Source organism: Poecile atricapillus, chromosome 3, assembly GCF_030490865.1.
Source record: "Poecile atricapillus isolate bPoeAtr1 chromosome 3, bPoeAtr1.hap1, whole genome shotgun sequence".
NCBI classification, from domain to species: domain Eukaryota; kingdom Metazoa; phylum Chordata; class Aves; order Passeriformes; family Paridae; genus Poecile; species Poecile atricapillus.
The window spans coordinates 109601069-109622557 of NC_081251.1; the positions used below are offsets into that span (position 1 = coordinate 109601069).

A 21489-nucleotide genomic window follows, 5' to 3' on the forward strand; every position below is an offset into this window, starting at 1 on the left:
ACCCTTTCTTGATCTGCATATCTTCTAAGATGCTGAAAACAGTATCTGAACCATCAGCTATATAGTCTGTCCCTTAAGCACCACTCCTGAGCTGCTGCTTCATCACTGTCCTGCACTTCACTGAGACCAAACTGAGGCAAAACAGACAACCTCAATGAGTGGTAGGACTGACACGGTCCTTACCATGGCAAATAAAGACAGAAAGTCATAGAAAAAATTTGGTTTACATTTTTATGAACACATTTAGCTTTAAGTGACCTTGAGTTTTTCTGAGGTAAGTTGTTTTCAGAGAGGTTTCAAAATGGACAGCTATTTTAAACATTGTGGCTATTTTAAACTTTTGGATTGAAACCAATTTTTACAGCAACATATTTACACTGGAGGGCACTTTATCAGGGTCTGAAGGTGCTGTAGCAGAGAACTACAGCAAAGCCAACATCCTCTTTTAGCACATAAGCTCCTCCAGCTCCCCCAGATGGGCAGTGCTTCCTTGGAACACTGCTGAGGGCCAAGGAACCATCAGGGGTAACAGTGGGGGGCTCTGCTTCTCCCCAGCTCTTTTGAATTAAGTGCTTCAACAAGGGGCCTTGCAGAAGCCATCTGAGTATGACATCTTCCAATATAAGGACAAAAAGGGATGCAGAGAGCATTTTTCACCCTCATGAAAACATCAGTGTGCCACAACTTCTTCAAACTGACTGCTGCCTTCCATCTTCCACCCACCAAAAAATCCTCACTCATCCCTTCCTCAACATAAGACTCCAACAAGATGGGAAATCTAAGGGGAATGTTAAATGCTGCCATGGAATCCAGAGCAGGCTGGATGGCTGTGACTGCATAAATACTGAGGGGTACCCCAGTGCGCTCTCAATGGCTCGATACAGAGCTCTGGAAAGGAAAGGGATGCATGGTCATGGCACAGTCACCATCTGAGAAGCCAAGCAGGATCTTCAAGGGACAAGACCAAAGTTTCATGAGGCAGAGAAATCAGAGTCCCCTAAGCAACACAACAGCTCCATTGGAGCTATGGGGTTGGGGAAGCAAGACATCACACAGAACTTTGCAAGCTTTGTGAGGGAAAACAGTGAAGAGAGTAATAATAATGGTCTGACTGCTTCCAGTTTCACCCTGTGAGATCAGGCATTCATTAGCTGTGAAGACAACAACTTGGAACACCTGCATGGAAACAGGAAAAGCAGCTGCAACCAAAACCTTCAGGATAGCCCTTACTGATCAGGAGAAGAAAGACACAGAGATATCAAACTCCCCCAAATCTTACTCCCTAAGAGACATTTGTTTGGGGCCCCAAGCCCTGGTGACCTTTGTACTCCAGCCTGAACCAGTCAGAAAACCAGAGCCTTGTGACTTACGAGGCAAGTCACTGCCCAGGTGAAACCTCCCATAAAGGATATTGGGCACTTCCAGTAAACTGCTTGGCACCTCTCCACAGAATAAAATAAAGCCCATGAAAAATATTTTGTGGAATACATTCAGGTGATGAATTATGGAAACGAATTGGCTCATGAACTCTGCAAATGCAAATAGAGAGGCTAAATTTATCAGATGAATTATCCATTTGATACTGGATTACTTGCTAAGGGCTAACTTATGACTCCTCTGCTCATGCAGAGGAATGCTCCAGCCCCAGTGAAGTCTGCCATGGTAAGCAGAGGGTGCGATGTCTCTCAGTACCAGTACAGAAATTAAAGCCCCTGCTTAGGAGTTCGCTCACGTATTAGTGCAGAGATTGGCCTTTTTAATACAAAGGCCTTCATTCAGCCATTTAGACAGTTTCCAATTTGATTCCAAGCCTGGGAGATCTCTTAACAATGAATTTCCTCTGCAATTGTAATATATTTGCACATTTTATGCACAAGTGGGATGCTATGCACCCTCCTCAAGTGATAGGAGAATTATTATAAGGCAGTAGCTCGCATCCATATGGTTTGGGTAGGGGAAACAGTGTTTTCATCAACCAGGATGAAAGCAGAAAATGCATTAAATATCATAACCTGTAATAGAGGGAATAGAAAGTTTTCTCAAGATGAAGCAATCTCTCTCTCTTTTTCCTAACACAAACTGATAATGCCTCAAGAAAGAAAAAAAAAAGCATAAAAAAAGAAAGAAAAATTTTCTTGGGATCAGCATCCTTTCATTAGCTTTAAAAGGACACGAGTCTAAAAGCATGCACCTTCCATCTGTCAACTGGCCCAATGAAAGTGCAAATGTCCTTTCTACAAAAAATTTTGCAATGTTTTAGTGAAGTAATTTTGTTACTCTGTTTGAAGTAGCAAGAAGTAATATAACCTTGGATGCTGGAGCTTCACAGGACATCCCTTTTATAGCATCATTTTTGTCAAAAAAAAACATTTTCGGAAAAAAATGTTTCTCCTCTCCAATCTGCTGGTAACAGGTGGTAGATTTAGAAATACTTTAAGCATTACAATTGAAGATAAACCGTTTATAATATATGACAGCCACCATGAAAAATAAGCATTTGCCAAAGGTCCTTACAAGATTATCTCTCTGACCTATTAAGTAGCTTTGTGTACACAGAATACAGGAAGAAAAGTAAAAAAGGTATCTTTTCTCCAGCTGGCAACTATTTACAAATGCTCTTAATTTTCCTCCTACATATAGAATCCTAGAAGTATGTACCACTCCAAGGTAAATGTTAGCAAATCTAGCTTTTCAAGAAGGATTCCATTTTCTGGTGTTATAAATATGTATAGTTACCAAGAGAAGTAATGCCTAATGTCTGGACTCCATATAGAATTCTATTAGAAGAAACAATGCATTCCAGAAGGAAAAATGATCTAAGTAGCAGAGTTTTCCCAGAAAACTCACTCATACTACTAATAGCAATGAACCCAGCAATGTAAGAACTACATGTATGAGCCAGAACTGCAGGCAAAGGTACTTTATTTGCCTGAAAGACATTCAGTTTAAGTAGAGAGAATGTTCCAACACAGGTAAAGGGAGAATAGCTGGGCTATGTCATTGCACAAGGAGATAGGACTCAATTCATAAAAAAAACCCCAAAAACCCATCACTGTGGCACTGTTTAATATATTAAAACAGTGATCCATCTTAAGCAAATAAAGTTGTTCTTTCTATTGCTCTTTTCTTACTAGGATATACAAAACCTTCTCAGCAAAACCCCAGAGGATCAACAGAAAATTCTGCCTTGACTAGAACCCTTTACTTAACCAAAGCAGGACTTTTCTGGACAACATTGACTGAGAACTTATGTGTGAATTAAAGCCAAGTGGTGCTCTGCTCCCCCCTGGAGCATGCTCACTCTGGTTTGGGTTCTGTAATCACTGAGATTGAATCAGAAATGCTGAGACAGTTACAATTGCTCAGTAACTGCACAACTTTAAGTTTTTAACAACAGTAACTGCTACACTGCTAAGACATGACATTACTTTGAGGTCCGTCTCTTCCCCCTATATATTTAAAGTCTGAAAATGACAAGGCTCTTGGCAGTTGTCTTGATATCAGTATTATTACTTGACTAATTTCTTTGGCATTCCACTTGCAAAACAGGCCTAATGATATGTTCAACTAATGGAACAATTTCCCTATATCTATATTCCACTTACTCTAATGTGCTGAGGTGTAATTCTAGCTTCATTTCATTATCACTTGACTAGCTCAAGCACTTGCATGTATTTTTGGATTTATTAATGCAGTGGGTTTAAAGTAATAACTATTTATGTATATAACTCCATGAATATATTCTCCTTTCCAAGCATTTTTGTCCACATCTATTAAAGTAGATATATTTCACAATGTTTCTGAATGCAAGATGCACTTTTTAAATGCCTTGACATTTTTTCTCTAAGTTTAAAGCAATAGTCAGTGTTATTCTCTCCTGTGAGTGTTTAGATAGTGTCCTATCAATTTAAATTTAGGGCAAATCTATCCTTAAAGACTTTAATTTCACTAAATTAATAGATTTCCTTTAAACCAAAACAAAAACACCAGCTTAATTAATTTCTTCTGCAGTAGAAATATCAGGAATTTACTGCCAAAGGTAGAGGCAGTTACTAACTCCTTGACACAGAGCCATGTTAGCTAAGTCTTCTGTGCAGGAAATGAGGTCTGCAGAGAGATGGGATATCTCTACAGTAAGAGAGTCTGCTGATAACTTGTCCAAGTCTGCTATGTTAAATGTAAATGGCAATTTCCAAGTCATCTGAAAAAAGGAACAAATGGCAGACTCTGATGACCAGGGTCACCTGGGGATCTCCATCCAGACCTTCAGCTGATGTTCTCACCAGGAGGCAGTTTGGCATGGGGCTGACTTCAGCTGACATCTGCTGAAGTGGTGGTACGCTGTGCAAAAGTGTCATTTGGAGTTTTATACATAAATAGTTATTAATTTAAGTTGGCAAGGAAAGCCTGAGACTGTCCATTAATGGTTAGGGCACTCCAGAAGAGAGACCCAGATACTGACCCTTTCTCCAGTGACACTACAGGAGAGTCATTTAGGAAGAAAGTCCTGCCTCTCTCTTTCTCCTCACAAGTTGAAGAGCTAAAGACACAAAAAAAACCACTAAAATAAAAACTTCCTGGATCCCTGGCTACTGACCCACCCACAGGAAATCCTTCACTGCATCAGGAATAAAGTTTTAGAACTAAACTGGTTCCTTTTAAGACTCTGGCTAATCAGACAGAAGATGCCCAGTAACATATCAAAATCAGAAGCATTCGTTCTGAGAATGAGAAAATTGCAACCAGGAGTCTATGAAAACGGGCCCTAAGGTATTTTAATAATTCGTACCTAATCCTATAGTAATCTATCTAAATTTTGTATATTGAGAACTAAACTTTCCCTGGATGGTTGTAAATTTTGGATCAACCTTTCGTATAGCCACATATGCAAAACACTGGATTTAGAGGGTCCCTACCATGACCACCTGTCTGTGGTCACATATCAGAATCTCAATTTTAATTTGAGCAAAAAAGCCATAAAACCTTTACATACATGCGAATAAACATACTTTTAAAAAAAAACAGTACGGCAGATCATCTACATAATGAGGTGTAATGCAATTATATGTTTTTCTATAACATGAGACCCAGCTGCACAGGTTCTTTGTAGACAGGAGTTCAACAATATCAGGTTTTTTAAAAAAAATCCAAATTAAATGAATCTTCCACTTTGCTGTCTTTCTGACTTCGGGCTTGTCATGATACAGCTCTGAAGCATCTTCTTGTCTCTCAAACTTTCAAACCCAAGTGGATTTTACATTTATAGCAACAATACCAGGCTTTATACCATGATTTCCAAGGCCTTAGAGATGAAAGTGAGCATTAATACTCTTGATTTGTTGACAAATTGATGTATATTCTTCTCTCACTTAATCTGAAGGGCAGTAACACAGGCAGCAACAGTAGGCAGGGTACTGCCACTTTATACTTTGGGTTGGGTATGCTGACAAAAAAATAAAATCATTCAATGAATGGATTAGACATGAATGCAGCTTCTTGAAATGCATGTTCAGTGTGCTCCAGACAAAAATATTATTAAGTGGTTAGACATCATTCAATGCTACCTGAATAATTCAATAGGTCTTCAAGTTTCAGCTGCCAATCACTGCAAACTGGTGATTACAAAGTCATCCACAAAAAAGCTTTGTTCTAGTGAGATGAGACAAAAATACCACAGTTTCCATGCTATCAGACAAAGCAAAAGCTGAAAACCACTGTGGCTACAGTGACAACACAGTCCTGTAAAATTAATGGGACTCTGAACGCACCAAAGCTCTGTTTCCTATTACTCCAGGGCCATTTCCACTGACAGACAGCATGGGGAGTATTGGGACATAAAACACTAAAATCTGGATCTTTTCACATGTAGTTGGACTGCTGTAAGCACAAAGCAAAATAAAGTGGGAGGAGTTTTAGGGTTGATAAAATTATGGAGAGCGGATTTCTTGTGATGTACGATAAAAATAAATCACAGGTTTATAGGAGGAGGGGGATCAGCAAATTTACTATCCAGCAGGTTTCCTTAAATCTAGAAAGCAACCTCCTGTGTGAAATCCAAGATGAATGGCTAACATTTCCCAAGTGCTCCAGCGAGAGCCATCTTTCTCCCATTCATTCTTGCACAGGGACAGCTCAAGTTTAAAGTCCTCATTCAGACACAGTTGGGCTCTAACCCCTGTGGTGTCTTTTCAGACCCAGAGAAACCTTACCAGCATTGTTAATGAAAGACCAAAGTGTGTACAAAGTGTATGGAAAAGCAATATACACTAGGAGCTGTATACATTAGTGCAAATAATTTCCTTCTCAAGAGTCAAGAGAGCCAGCGCCATGCACCAAATATTGAGAAAAGATACATATATAGCATGGAATGAAGAGATTAGCTATACTGAGCATACAAAAGCAGTATTAGAAGTAGTTTTAATAGTTCACACATTTTAAATGTCTGCATTTGTCCAGGATCAGAGCCTCTGTGCGCAGCTGATCTTTAAAGAAAGTTCACATTTCAGTATTTGGCTTTGGAAAGAAGAAAAGATGCCAACAGTTGCACTTTTTCTGCATGCTTTTTTAAAGTCAGATGGTACTTGATTACTACACCTACCTAGCGGGAAAAACTCGCCCATTTTCTTCTTGAAAATTTTGTAATCAACCTCCAAAAAGACACAGAAGATGATACGATCCACCTGTAAGAAACAAAATGATTTACAGTGAAAGAATCACAATCATCCATATTGGCAACAATAGTCAAATAAAGGCACAGAAACTTTTAAGCCAGTGTGCTTTTATGCTCCAGGCAAACAAGAAAACAGGGCTGAATGTCTTGACTTTATTGTACATCTGTGTTGTAATTTATAATATAACCTTTGCAATTGCAACTCACAACTGTATTCTTTGTTAACTGCCTCCTGTTTATGCAAACTGCTCTCAAGCACAGTATAAATGACTTTGGCATTCCAGATGAGAACTGGGATGCAATGTTTGATGAAAAAGTCACATGGGGACTTCTAATAAGCATACAGAAGAGTAAATGGGTAAGCAAAGAGCTCTTTTTCCAATCCTTGTCCGACAAACCTATTTGCAAACCCATTTAGTATTTTAAAATGGCTTTAAAAGGTTTCATGTGGTTTTAATTTACATGAAACCACTTATTCTCACCATAATACAAACAGAATGCAGCAGAAACACAAAAGCTGATTAGATGACAGGTAGCACACAGGGTAAATAAAACATTTAATATGCCATCTACTTAGTGAGGCTGAGCATATCAATGAAACCACAGCCCATAATGTATGCACCACCCACCAATGAGTTCAAATAAATTCTTTGGGAGATCACTGTAGGTAAAAAGCTTTTCTGAAACAGACCAAAAGTAATAAAAAAGCTAAACAAAACAAAATCTAGAAATCTAAAACCTTTAAGGCTGAAAAACACCCACACTGGACTTCAGCCTTGCAATAGCTTTGTGTTATTTATTTGCATTGCCCAGCACAAAATGCCTTTGTAGCCAAAACCCAGCTTGGAGGGGTGCTGTGGAAAAAGAAAAAGACCCTCTTACAGCCTAGCTGAGGGACCTGCAACCCAGAAATCATTTCTTTCTCTGATGTGCATAAGAGCTTAACCAAAAAAGGGATGAAGCCCAAGCAATAGGAAATTTGGCATCTTATGCTGTCATGGTGTCTCCACAGGCCATAAGACAATCTGTCATAGCAGAACTCCTCAAGAGTGCCTTTGCATGTGCTAGAAAAATCATGAGCCTTCCCCCTGCAGGGAAACAGTGAGAGGAATGCTCTCAAGATGTGAATTCTTTCCCTTATCTTCAGTAGGAAATGCTGTCCTTTTGCTGCAGCTGGTCTTAGAAGTGAAGTCCAAGGCTTGGCTTCAAAAACACTGTTATGCTGAGCAGCTCAGGACATCATTTCTGAGCTCACTTCAGTGCAGCCCAGTAGAATACAGAAAGGGATGAGAGCAGGCAAGCACCAGTTATGCTGGAAAATACCAGCAGCTACTAACAAGGACATCTCAGAATGAAAGGTGATGACAAAACCTGCATGATCAGACTAGGTACATAATATCACAACTAGAAATACCTCAAGGGGTAATGGCCTCAAGTTGCACCAGGGGAGGTTCAGGTTCACTATCTGGAAAAATTTCTTCATTGAAAGAGTGGTTAAGCACTAGAATAGGTTCCACAGGGATGTGATGGAGTTCCCATCCTTAGAAATGATCAAAAAATGAGTATATGTGGAACTTTACAATATGGGTTAGTGGGAGAAGTGGAATTCACTCAAAGGTTGAATTTGAAGACCTTGGAGATCTCAAACCTTACTGATTCTGTGACACTCAGTGAGACTGAAGGCACAAGATATGTTAAGGAAGAAGGAGGTGTGTGGGCACAAGAGGAGGCAGCAGAGCTTTGCAGGGAGGCCTATCGGCAGATTTTTCAGCAAGAAAACTGCCTGCTGCTGTCTGTTCATACGATGCTTACAGAGCCAAGCTGTTCTGTGCATCCCTTGTAAACAAACCAGGCTGGATCTTAAAAATGTTCTGGACCATGGATCAGCTGCTATTCAAAAGGGATATAATAAAAAACTCAAATACTAGTTATGTGCTCAAGCCAAAAAGCCATACTCATCTCCATACTCACAAATTCATAATGTAAAGCATCATTGCCAAGACGTGTTACATTTTACCTACATGAGCTTTGACATGATCTTTAAGGTCCCTACCAATCCAAACTATTCTATGGTTCCATGATTCTGCCTAAACTGGGTGTTTCCAGGAGGGAGGCTTTAATCAGCAAGTGCTTAAATTACATTTCTTGTGAAAACTGGATTGAGATATTGCTGGGGTGTTGCTAGATTGTCATCTTCCCTCTCTGCCTTGCGGACTTTCAAGCATTAAAAGTGATAGGCTCAATGAACCAGAACAGACAAAAGAGCAAGGACGGAAATGTATAAAGCAGAGGAGGAAAGATATTCCCACACAGAGAAGTTTCTGAATCTCTACATAGTCTCATATTCTTTGCTGAAAATCCTACATAAATTTGCCTCATTCTACATCATCCAACTTCTCAAGGTGTTCCCTTTACTTTTATTTATTCAGTGCAGCTGGCAATGGTAAAACTCTGTTAGAATTTCTACTACTCCTAATATAATTTCCTAATTTAAAAATAGGGAATCTCTCTAGAATTGGCAGACTATTTCAAAATTTCTAGCCTCCTGATTGTACACATCCTATATATAAACCTGTTCCATTTCTTCTTGATGTGAGAAAAACTGCTCTATTTTTAAGTATGCATAAGATACTGTGATGACAGCTGAAATCCTGTGTTTATCTGATTGAATGGCATGCGTTGGCAGATAGTAAATCTGAAATTAACCCCTATTCTATCATTCTGCCAGTCATTGACTATTTTATCTAACATCCCCAGCTAAAATAGCTTGAGATTAGGCAGGGAAAGTAACCCTTGTCCTCACTATGCCCATTCCAGCTACAGTAAGGAAAGATTTAATCCAAGTGACTATTAACCTACTTTGCCTGCTGGCCCACAAAAGCTCAGCAGGATTTTTGGGACGTGCAGTTAGGAAAGCCACTCCTTATTCAACAAGGAAATCTCTCCTCTCATGTGGCCTGGAAATGGCAGCTTCATTAGAGTGCCACACCACCCCTTTAGAAAGGAATAGCCCCTGTGAACTCCAATAGTGCCCAGATGACTCCCAGTGCCTTTTGCAGATGCCCAGCTCCTCCACTGCTGACCAAGCACCACTCAACTGCAGCAGAACTGTAAAGGAGTTCTAGGTTGAAGGTATTAAAGCTCATCCCTGATTGACAGATATTTTTTGAAGGCCATGTCAGAGCCTGATTAAATTCTGCTCACTTTGCAGCTATGAATAGGTGGATCAAAGAACCCCAAAATCAAGAGCACTGCAGCACAGGAAGAAGGGAGTTAAAATGCATGAGCTGTTCACTTAGGCACCTTCACAGCTCAAGGCTGTGAGTACATCTGATTGTTTTTTTTTTACCTTGGGCCTCTCTTTGCCAGGCTTTATTTAATTTTGATGGGGATAGCTTCCAGGTGGTTTTGTTAGCAGCACCTGATAAGAATTAGTAAACTTCTGCAGGGCTTACAGGACTCGTGCTATTTATTTCAGAATCACAGAGTGGTTTGGGTTGGAAGGGAACTCAAAGATAATCCAGTTCTAATTCTCCCTCCCATCATCTCCATCTTGCATCATGTGCAAGAACACCTTCACCTAGATCTGATTCCTCCAAGCTCCATTCAGACATGGCTTTGGACACATTTTTTGCAGTAGAATGGACCCTAATACCAGAGTTTTAGAAGGATACAGCCATATCTCCGCTGGTGTTTTCAGTTCATGAGATATGGGTATAAAAGCACAGTTGGTCTAATAGCAGCAGCGCTAATCTTAGTACAAGGAAAGAGGCAACAATATTTCTGGTTTTTGATCTTTGGGGTTTTGATAGTTGGTGGCTTTGAGAGCACTTTACATGTTGTGAGTTTTTAATTTATTGGCGAGTTGCTGCACCTTGGGTGAGTTCACTCACAGACCACTGACAGTCTATGGAAGTCCATGGAAGGCTGGGCAGGTGGGTGCTCAGGGACATGCACAGGAATGATGGAAAGCTGCTGAGCGTCCCTTAAACTCATCCTTAAGGACCCTGCCCTCTCCTGCAGTGTGTGGGAGGATACTGCATGTTTACATGCACATCTCTGCGTGCAGCTGCTGCTATAGCAGGAATTTACAGCTGTATCTACATAAAAAAGAGATTGATTTCTTACATGGGCATATAGAGGATAAGGGGGAATGGTTTCAAACTAAAAGAGAAGAGATTAAGATTAGATGTTAGGAAGGAATTCCTTACAATGAGGGTGGTGAGGCCCTGGCACAGGTTGTCCAGAGAAGCTGGGGGTGGTCCCATCCCTGGAAGTGTTCATGGCCAGGCTGGATGGGGCTCTGAGTAACCTGGTCTAGTGGAAGGTGTTCCTGTCCATGGCAGGGGGGCTTGAATGAGATGAACTTTAAGATGCCTTCCAACCCAAGTCTGTCTGTGATTCTCTATATATTTTAGTATCAAAAATAGCTATGTTTTTATCTCAGCTCTTTTGCTGTGGTCTTGGGCAGGTTGTGTGCTTGCCCTGGCTCCATTTCCCTATCTGCCTAGGGGATACCTGGCTGTGCACCCATGCATTGCTTCAAAGAGTTATTGCCAAACACAATCCACAGGACATGCCAAATGCTTTCATAGGTATAGCTGTCTGTATACTCCAGTGCCAAGCTGGATGTATCAAACACAGATCTGAAGCAGAACACTGATCAAAAGCCTTTCTAGACTACTTCAAATAATGAGTGTTTCCATGTCACTGCCTCCCTGTGTCCTAACAAAATAACAGCTTGCAATGCAAACAAACCCAAGTGTGTTTCAGCACTCCCAAGTATTTCATGCATGATTACAGCACCAAGACATTTACCTAGCAGGAAGTGACTGCTTTTTATTTATTCATTTTTATAGTGACAAGAAGTTTCATCAGCACTTAAATCTTACCAGAAAATACACAATAGAAAAACAATGAGAACTTGCAAAAAATGTTTCCCAATCCCAAATCAAATGAATGATAATACAGCACAAAGAGAAGGAAGCAGATTTTTGCTCTTTTTAAGGGTAGTAAATCCCTTTCATTAAACACTCCTGCCTGATCCCATTAGGACCTACTGTCACAAGGCAACAGTGAACACCAGAAGCTTGCGGAAACATTTTTAGTTTATCAAAATTCCATGGATTTAATTCAAAACTCAGTGAAGTAAAACAGAGATATTTTTTTCATTGACTTCAGCATGCTTGGATCGGCACCTATACTCTGTAGCACCAGACAGAACGTATGCCTCTGCAAGAATTCAAGTTCTTCTGACAGAGGTATTTCATTACCCTAAATACTTTCTCAAAGATATCCTTAACAGTCACAGTTCAGAGCTGCCTGAACCTGTCAATATGCCTTGACTGCATTGACTGCAAGAAAGGAGCTCTGAACCTTCAAAGTTGTATGGGGCTTTGAGCAACCTGGTCTAGTAAAAGATCCCCATGGCAGGGAGTTTGGGTCTGTAAGGGTCTGTAAGGCTCCTCCCTACCTGAACCTTCTTATGATTCAACAATGTTAAACATTTCCTTTGTTTGGACCATGGGCAGCCCTGCTAGCTCCCATTGCCTGGAAAAGCTTCCCTTGCAGACACCAGTGAGAATGAAGCAACCTAAGTCAGGTTTCCAAGGCATGCTCTCACAGAATCAAAATCTCAGCTGTGAGAAGCTCAGAATAAGGAGCAAGAGATTTTTAATGCACTCTAGGACCAGGCTACGAGTGCTCTATCTGGTTCCTGCACATGACCATCTCCTCTGCTTCTGTGACAAGTGCTCAGTTTTCTGCTCTGAAGTTCACATCTCTTTCTTGCTTATCTTCAGGGACCCTATTTGCCATCTCTTTATTTTCTGTTTTTCTGACAGAGCTCCTCCCTGCCTGTAACTGAGCTGATGCACTGAACTGACTACATACAGAAGTACAGAGACCAACATCCCGTTCTGCCCCACTAAAGATCTGGCAGATGATCCTCTCTCTTGATGCTGACAGTCTCCCCTTCAGCCTACCCTCTGCCTGATCTGATCCTCTGGTAATCCTATTGCAACCAACAGATGGAAACACCAGCTTTGTAGAATAACACAGCCATCTGCCATATACCTCCCAGCAGCTGTGATCCACTTTGCCAGAGATGCTGCCTTTCTTGAGCATCATGAACATCTGGCCAGCTGTCCAGATAGCAGCCTGTCTGTCCAAACAGAGCAGAGAGGGCTGCATCTCCCCTTGGAGATCAGCAGGTTTGAGGCCAGAAGTTTTCACACACATTCTGAAGTTGAATGCTTCAGGCCCTATAAATACTAATTTCATAGGACTTTACATTAAAATTCAGCCTCCTGGTATTATTACTAATTTCACAGAAACCATTAGAGCATAAAGCCTAGCTAACTGTCTGCTCCTTTTGGCATGACATCATGGTCTATAATTGCAGAATTACTCTTAAAAAGAACTTCAGTCATGTATTTATGGCAAATAGAAAGCTTTGGTGCTGCCTTCATCCTCGGAGCAAGATTTAAGCAGGGCAGAGGTGTCAGACTGGTGATACGGTGAATTTGACAATCAACGAACTGTGTGATGATGTTCACAAAGCTATTCACCTAGCCTTAAGAGCTTTTCTCTTGGCACAGCTTCAAATCCACTGCAGACCTGAGCCAAAACACCCTGTGTTTACTTGACCTTGCAATCATACAAATGAGCCCAGCTTCAGGCAAACAGGACATCTCTGGATTACCCTTCAATCCAGGGAGAAATGTACTCTCTCAGGACACTGCTCTCTGGTTTTCATGGATTTCAATTTTGAGATTCTTTGGAATCCAAAGCAAAAGCCTAAATAAAAATTCACATTACCGCAAACCTCTTGCAAGTAATGGAATTAATGGAGAGTAATGATATTGCATCAAGAGCAAATACCTGTGGAGGACTAGCTGTGAAGAAGTTACTTAAACTATCATATTACTTAGTTAGCCATTGAAGAAAAAAAATAATAGAGATCATATGAATTATAAAATTATTAATGCTTATCACAGGTGGAATGGTTTCTATGGTGGTCCTACCATAGTTAAAATACAGAATTAGAAAGTTATTATTATTGCTTTAATATCCTTCTTCATGATGGAACACATACTTAGCTTGGAGTGAAAGATAATTAAAAGTTTAAGGGCAATTAAAAAAAAAACAAATCAAAACTGACAAAAACCCCACCAGAAATTTATTACCATCTTAAAATATTAATGCAAACAACATCCGAGTACATAAGGCTTTGCAGCAATCTCTGCCTCTAAATCAAAATGAAGTAGCAACACGTTTAACAGTGAAACTCAACAGAAGTTCAAAATATGGCCAGAATGTCTCTCCCTGTCCTTTGTGCCTGGTCTTACAGGTCTACTCATTTTCAGCAGCTGAGGGCTGTTGATACTCCCAGTATCACACAGGTACCAGACACACCAGTGCAGTTATGGCCCAAGCCTACTGCCACATAACTGAGTCATATTCAAACCCATAAAACTTTCCAGTGGAGAGCTGCTTTTACCCACAGCTCTCAAGCACAGCTCAGCATTCCAGTTTTGTGATAGTTCTGATAGATCCCTGCTGCCAGGTGAAGATTTGATGTGTCCAAGGTCACAGAGAAACAAGAACAGCAGAAGTTGAGTAGGACCTTGGGGTTTTTTTTCTCCTGCTCTCTTTTGACCAAAGATGCTACAGATGAAAAAAAATAAAAAATCCCATTAACGGTCACAGGCAAAGTTCACAAGCTTCACTGCATACCACTGCTTTTCCTCTGGTGGAAATATCTTTTCAATGCATCCTCATATTGTGTGAATCAATACTGAAAACTTTTTTTCCCTCATATATTGATTGCTTTTTAAAAATTATTTATTCTTTCTGAGAGATTTCAGTCTGTGAATGCCTTTAATACTTTTTTAATACAGTGTATTATTCAAGGGCAGGTAGAGCTTTTCCTTTTGGCCTTCTTTGTGCTGAGCTGTTCCTTTTAAGTGTGTGAACAAACCATCTGCCTGACAAGCAGAATGATTGTCCTAAAGAACCTATTGGGATCTCAAACAAGAAATTACAACAGCATTTTCACAGGAATTCACAATTTTGTTGTCGACCATTTGTGTATGTCCCAGTTACCTCCTGCACGATTATATGACAAATAAGATGTGACAGTCCTGTAGTGGTAATATAAACACACACAGGCTATAAAATAACCAGTCCTTAATAGTCCACATGTGGTTTTGTTCACAACTACAAAAAGTTTTTCATTTTCCTAAAGGTAAAAAAAAACCTGTAAAACCAGCCTAGGATTTAAGGGAATGTCTCAGTATATTTCTTTTGATGGTCACTAAAACTTGTCAGGGTAGGGCCAGGAGAGTAGTTTAAGAATGCATTTGTTTTTACCAAGATATCCATCAATCTGCACAATTCACTTCTATGCCACACAAACACGATGACATAAAGCCCATTAATCTTTTCCAGCTTAATTCCTACTGTCCTTTGAAGATACACGTTTGGAATATCTGAAGGCGACCTCCATTTTTCACAGTTCCCAGTCATAGGGCAGCTGACACAGCCAAGATAATCCTGTATTCAGCGAAACCGGGGGAATGAATGGATTCTGATGAATGCAATTTGCTATCTCAGTGACAAATGGCAAATGGGAAGAGAGGGTGTGCATGCAAATATAACTGCATTAAATAAGGGCTTGTGAAGGATGGTACTCTGAAAATATCTGATAGGCAGTTTTACAACAACCATGCCTTATGGACGAGATAAATCATCAGCTTACTTAGAGTTATCATTATATCCTCATTGTGGAACTCCGCTGAATAAGATGGAATTGTGGCATACAATCAAGCAGGGTGTTGTGATCCCATAAGCCAAGTTTTTGCATCACATTTTACCTTACAACATCAGTTTTTCACTGTCTTTTTAGTACAAGTTGTGTTTAAAGATCCCAAAGTTCTCTCTGATTATGAGCATCCTAAACCTGTCTGGGCACTGAACCTCCAGCAGAATAATTCCCGAGACTGTTGTGCTCCAGCTCTTTGCTGGATTGAGGTAACACTTTGGAAAATTCTCATGGTTTTGATGTTTTTTTACAGTTTTGTTGCAGCACCACATAATATCTACTGATAAAATTCCCACTCCTTCCCAGGGCCAGCAGAAGAATCAGCACTACTTGCTCAGACTCCACCACTCAAAAACCAAAATATTCTGGAACACAGAAATGTGATCATCTCCTTGCCATTATCCTAGTGGCTGTTGCAAGATTCTGAATACAAAACAGCCCCAGGACGTAAAACCACACAGAGAGACCAAGTAATGGTACCTCCTACACTTCAGACAGGTGTGAGAATCAAAAAGTCACAGGTTTGGGTTGGACAAGACCTTAAAGATCATCTCGTTCCAATCCCCCTGCCACGGACAGGGATGTCTCCCACTAGATCAGGTTGATGGGGGCCCCATCCAGCCTTTCCTTGAATGCTTCCAGGAATGGGACATCCACAGTTTCTCTGGGCAAACTGTTCCAGTGGCTAAATTAAGAGTAAGTTAAGTTTGGATGCTAGAGCCAGTGCCAGGAGGAGGCAGCACCGCACGACGCTGGGATCCAGCAGGAAGAGCAATGGGGATCCATTGTCCTGGCAAGCAAAGCTCCCTACTGCTGTTGCTGAGGCTTCTGAAGGGTGCACAATAGTTGAACTGCAGAAAAAGGGTAGGAGAAACAATTCCTGGAAGATGACTGTGGCTTAAACAACTTTTTAAGTGCAGGCAGAGTAAAATGGCAGTCATGATATATTTTCTCACTGAGGCTGAGCAAAGGTTTCACCCCACCTCAGGGGCTGGGTTACTTTCCAGCTGTTTTCATGGTATTTTCTAAATTATTGACAGAGGAAAAAAATCTGGCTGGATCCTCCAAAGTTGGTTTAAAATTCAACTTTTACAAGTATTTTCATCAAAAGAGGGCAGATGACTCTCACATTCAAAATTATATAAGCATCTAAACCCCAGAAAGCTTCACCTCAGAAAGCTTTTCAAAATACATGATTTGATGAAATCTCTCAGACCTAATGTAAATGAGAGAAGTCCAGAAGAAAACTCCCACTGAGTATTTCCTTCATTTGCTATCACTTCTTTTATCACTCTCACCTTCATCCTCCATTAATGTTCACATTTGTCACTCTTTATCCAAAGGCTGATGATTTCACAGGGGTTTTGCCTCTGTGCAACCAAATGCTTCCCACCCTGCTGGGAAGATGACAGCAGCACTTGGACACCAATTTTGTCTGACTACATCTAGGATTCCAAAAATCCAACAGATGTCATAAAAGCTGCACTTTTAGGGGGATGAAAAGTGCTCACCTAACCTGCAGCAATGTGCTGCAAATTCTCCTCCCAGCCCCTCAGTATAGCCTCTGTTTGAGAAGAGCATGGGTAGAGAGAACACTAGTATAGAAAGTTATTAATTCCTGCCCAATGAGGTCGTTGAAACTCCTGTTGTGGAAGCAAAGTGAAGGGCTAACATACCTTCTTTCCCAAGGATAAAGGCCACATGGCATAACTTGAAACAGCTCTGAAACCATTGCTCTTACTAAAACCTGCACTGAATCTCATTTATGTAAATATTACCTAGTCGCTCTCCTGGAAGAAAATGTTTTATGATTAAGTTATTTGTTATTTAGAGATCAAATTAATCTCATTAATGCAAGTTATTAAAGACCATTTTCCAAGGACAAAGGCTGATGTTCTTAAATACTGCATGTGTCTCATTCTAATGCTGGAGATAATCCTTCTGCCACCAGAAAAAGACAGAACCAGACAAAAGAGGATGCTGTTAAATTTACAGTGCTGCTAGAAAAAACACTTCCATTCCCAGGATGCCCACTCCAGTGTCTCTTCCAAAAATGTCATCAGCTCAAGATCATTTGCTTACTGCATGTCTAGAGGTACACATTATTTGTACCTGAAACACTCAGGCTCAACAAAATAATGCCATTTTTGTTAAATAGTGACTGTAGGCTGATGAGCTATTTTTGTAAGATTTTGCAATGCTTGATTCCCAGCATCCTGAAAGAATCTGTGCCAGGAGTCTGCATGACCTAAATGCAACCTCTGCATGTTTCTTGCTGATCAGAAGGGAGGTCAGGAGGAACAATGAGCAGCAAGCCAGGCAAATTGGATGTAAAATACTTATTCCCAAGCACTCAAGAACTTGAGCTGGTGACTGGGATAACTTGTGGAATGGCTGCACCACAGAGCCTGCTTTTGGGATGTTTGTAGCTGTGAGAGGCTGGGACCAATGAGGAAGAGCAGTGCTTGAGAGCAGATATGATTATGGATTTGGAATTGTGAGCTGGGACAGAAATCCAGCCAAAACATCATGTAAAAGGTCATTAAGCCAGCTTGATACGATTGACAGATGCCTTCCATGGAAGATATTTCAACTCTAATATAGGTTGTTTAGAAAAACATCCAGACAAACAATGCAATATAAATGTCGACAGGATGCCAGCACTTTTCATAAGGATCATAGGGGAAAAATGAGATTCATCTCTAAGGGATCACTTTTAAATTAATTTTAATAGGTGGTAATAGGCTGACAGTCCCCTGAAAACAGCCAGCAGATGTTCCAGCACTTTACCAAGCCCCTATGGCCAACACTGGGTATACCAATTCCACAAAATCCATCTTCTGGATGGAGCTCTGTTTCTGTAGTTAGAATACTAATGATGGCTGTTAGTGGGTTTTGACTTCCACCAGTGTTTAGTTCTGCAGAGCACAAGCAAGTGAGCAGATTTATGATTTACTAGAAAGAACAAGAAGTTGCCTTTTTTATGGCACGTTGCTATCAACAGATAACCTTCATTCTATCTATCTGCTCGTCATAAGGTAAAATGCATCTAAATTACTAAGATGCTGCTCAAATTCAATTGAGAACATCAGAACAATTTATAGAAGCTGCTCAAATGCACTGATGCACATAAAGTCTCCAAAAGCATTTTTTGTCAAAATGTCAATGCTAAATGCATAAAAATGTAACTTATTTTATTCCATTAATTAAGTAATGTGTGCACAGCACTTTGAAAATGTAAAAGCACTTTGAGCACTGAGAGCTAAACAGTATTATTTTCACTCATGTGGACACACTGTATGAATCATACATAATAATCACTTCTTGTGGAAAGTATTTTTGGTTCACTGCCAAAACCTAGCCTAGAGATTTGGCACTTCTGTTCAGTAAAACATCTTTAAATGGTCCTATTTGGACTCCAGCTGGAAATTTTCTGCAACACATTCATTACTGAGTCCTCCACAATATAGGCATGCAGGTATACAGTTCCTTCAAAACTCTGTAATTAACATTGTATAGAGAGAGTGTAAACACTTTATTGCATTCTCCTCATTTGCACAAAATATTTGATCAGAGCGGCTCACTAGTGTTAGCTGTGATTTTCCTCACTCTCTTTGACCTGTACAAGTTGCAACAGGTGTAATGGATGTAACACAGGTCTGGGATTCCCTTTCATCTTTGTGAGAGCTGTAGATCTCAGGTTATTTTCTGATCTCCTGGTGAAAAGGAGATTATGTGAAAAGATGATTAAGTAAGAACTTGATGGTATCACCATTATCTATCCCTATCATTGCTGTGATTTGCTTCCCTCTAATCCCCTCTGACTGGACTTTGTTTTTCCCCCCCCTCTATCCTTTGTGACTGAGGAGATGCTATGACCGTGAGTTTTCCTTCCCAAATGAAAGCTCAGAGAGCTTTCAAAAGGGCCATGTTTTGTACCTAAAAGCACATCTGTTGCATCTCTCTTGAAAAAAAATAAGCTTGGCTGTCCCTGCCTTGCACAAAATTGCTTCTCCATGATCACATTCACAGGAGAAAGTCTAAAATAACCAGAAACCAATAAAACGACATCATTCTCCTGATTAGTTAAGAGGAACAGTGATGACTTTCAGCTGGCCTGAGTACCACCTGTGAACAGGTCAGCCCCATGTTTCCAGCTTCCTGGCTATCCTGGTGGTAATACACTCTGTCCTTCTCATAGCTCTCAAATCAGGAGATATTTTTTGCATGCCTTGTACTTGTTTAAACACATGCCTATCCATAATATAAATTAGTCTGTGTGGGATTAACCTAGCCAAGAATTTCTCTGGTGAAAGTCTTTCTGGATGCTCAGATTCAAAGAGTTTTCAAGAACCTTGTCTGTAACACGCTGCACCCATCTCTATTAACAACTCCCCTACTATACCCTCGATAACTGATAGGTATATTTATTATTTCATTATTTATTATAACCATTATTTATTCTCCTATTAATGAAGAAAGGAAAACAAGAGTGGGAAATATCTCATGTAGTCAACATTGCTCCGCAAAGTTTGGACCCATTTGCTCCACTTGAAACAGAGAAACTAATTTGGAAGAAAGAAAAGAAAGGAAGGATATTTGAATTGACTGGCTTTGAACAGATGAAACCTTTTACAGGGTTTACTGTGTCAACTCACAAACTTTTCTGGGGGGCAGCTGCACTGCATATCTTATCCATGAGGTAAGCACAGTGAGATGCCACACCAGCTCCCATCATCGTGTGGCTGTGCAGGACTTGCACGGCCAAACTGAGCTTTGGGGGGCCCCATGCTCAAAATGCAGGGTGCTCTGGGCCTGTCAAAACATTGCTCAGCTCCTGCTCTAATTCTGCCTGACTCTGTGGCGAGCTCTCAGTCTTTCCCACTCAGAAAGCAACATCTTCATCTCATTTCAACTAGACAGAAATGGGGAAAGAGCAGGGAAGGCAGAGGAGAGTCAGCTGCTGTGACACAGTGGGCTGGGCTGGTGCAAGTCAGTGTGGCTGCTGGAGGGCTACAGCAATTTCCCACAGCAAAGCATCTCGCCTGGCACCTCACTTTCATGCAGTTTCTCCAAAGGTTCAGTAATGCTTGGTGTTAAAAAATCCATATGGCGCTGTCAGGATTCCAGATATATACATTATTCAATAATAATAAGTTACAGACTTATGTAACACTCTATACTAGCTGTATATATCTGCTGTAGGTGGAGGGGGAACAAAAGAAAGAATAAAAGCAAATCTCATGCAAATGTAGTAGATAAACCATTTTAATTCCAACAGCCAACTCCCAGAAGAGATGTGAGTCTGTCTGGCACCTCTTTTTAATAACTCCAGCCTATTCCCTGCAACATTGGTTCTCTGCATCCTAGAGTCTCGAGAGGACAGGGAGTTGTTGATCTCACAGAAAGGGTAATTTGTGGCCCTTTTCCACATCACACGGCAAGGACATGACTGTAACACCTATGGAGTCAAGCAGCTCCTTCCAGATTTGTTACTTCTGATTTCTCCTGCAAGTACACGTGGAGCATCCACAAAGCTGCTCCTGGAGACAACACCACCTGATTTAGCTTCTGACTCCAATGTTCAGTAGTCCCACATTAAAAACCACACAGCATGTCCTTGCATTTACGTTATTCATTATCATCAAAAACAAATTACTACTTGCTGTGGGACGTGTCATCCCCACCCAAAGCTCCACATTCTTGTGTCTGGTTACTCACTCAAATTTCACCTCTGTAAGACTAATGTGCTGAGAGATAACTTGAACATGTCTAAGTCTCTGAAAAGTCAAATAAATTTCCTCAAATATCTTCTCTTATAAAAATATCTCCTCCAGGGCTGTGATTTTTATGCCAAGAGTCAAAGCACAGTGACTGTGTATGGTTAAATTACAACTCTAAAATGTGGATTTATAATACAGATAATGGAAGTCCTACAGCTGTAACATTTCAAATCTGCCATCTCTAAAAATGCCAGTTTTCAAGGGATGTCATC

At 40.5% G+C, this 21489-nt stretch overlaps 1 protein-coding gene across 3 annotated transcripts in view; it reads right to left on the reverse strand.

Moving 5' to 3' along the window:
- The window catches only part of MACROD2 (mono-ADP ribosylhydrolase 2), an 858369-nt gene that overhangs the window by 82722 nt on the left and 754158 nt on the right, over positions 1 to 21489 (reverse strand). For all 3 annotated transcript variants that reach the window (XM_058834012.1, XM_058834013.1, XM_058834011.1), the window contains one exon: positions 6599 to 6680. In XM_058834012.1, coding sequence (XP_058689995.1) covers positions 6599 to 6680 — 82 coding nt within the window. The remainder of the gene's footprint in view (positions 1 to 6598; positions 6681 to 21489) is intronic.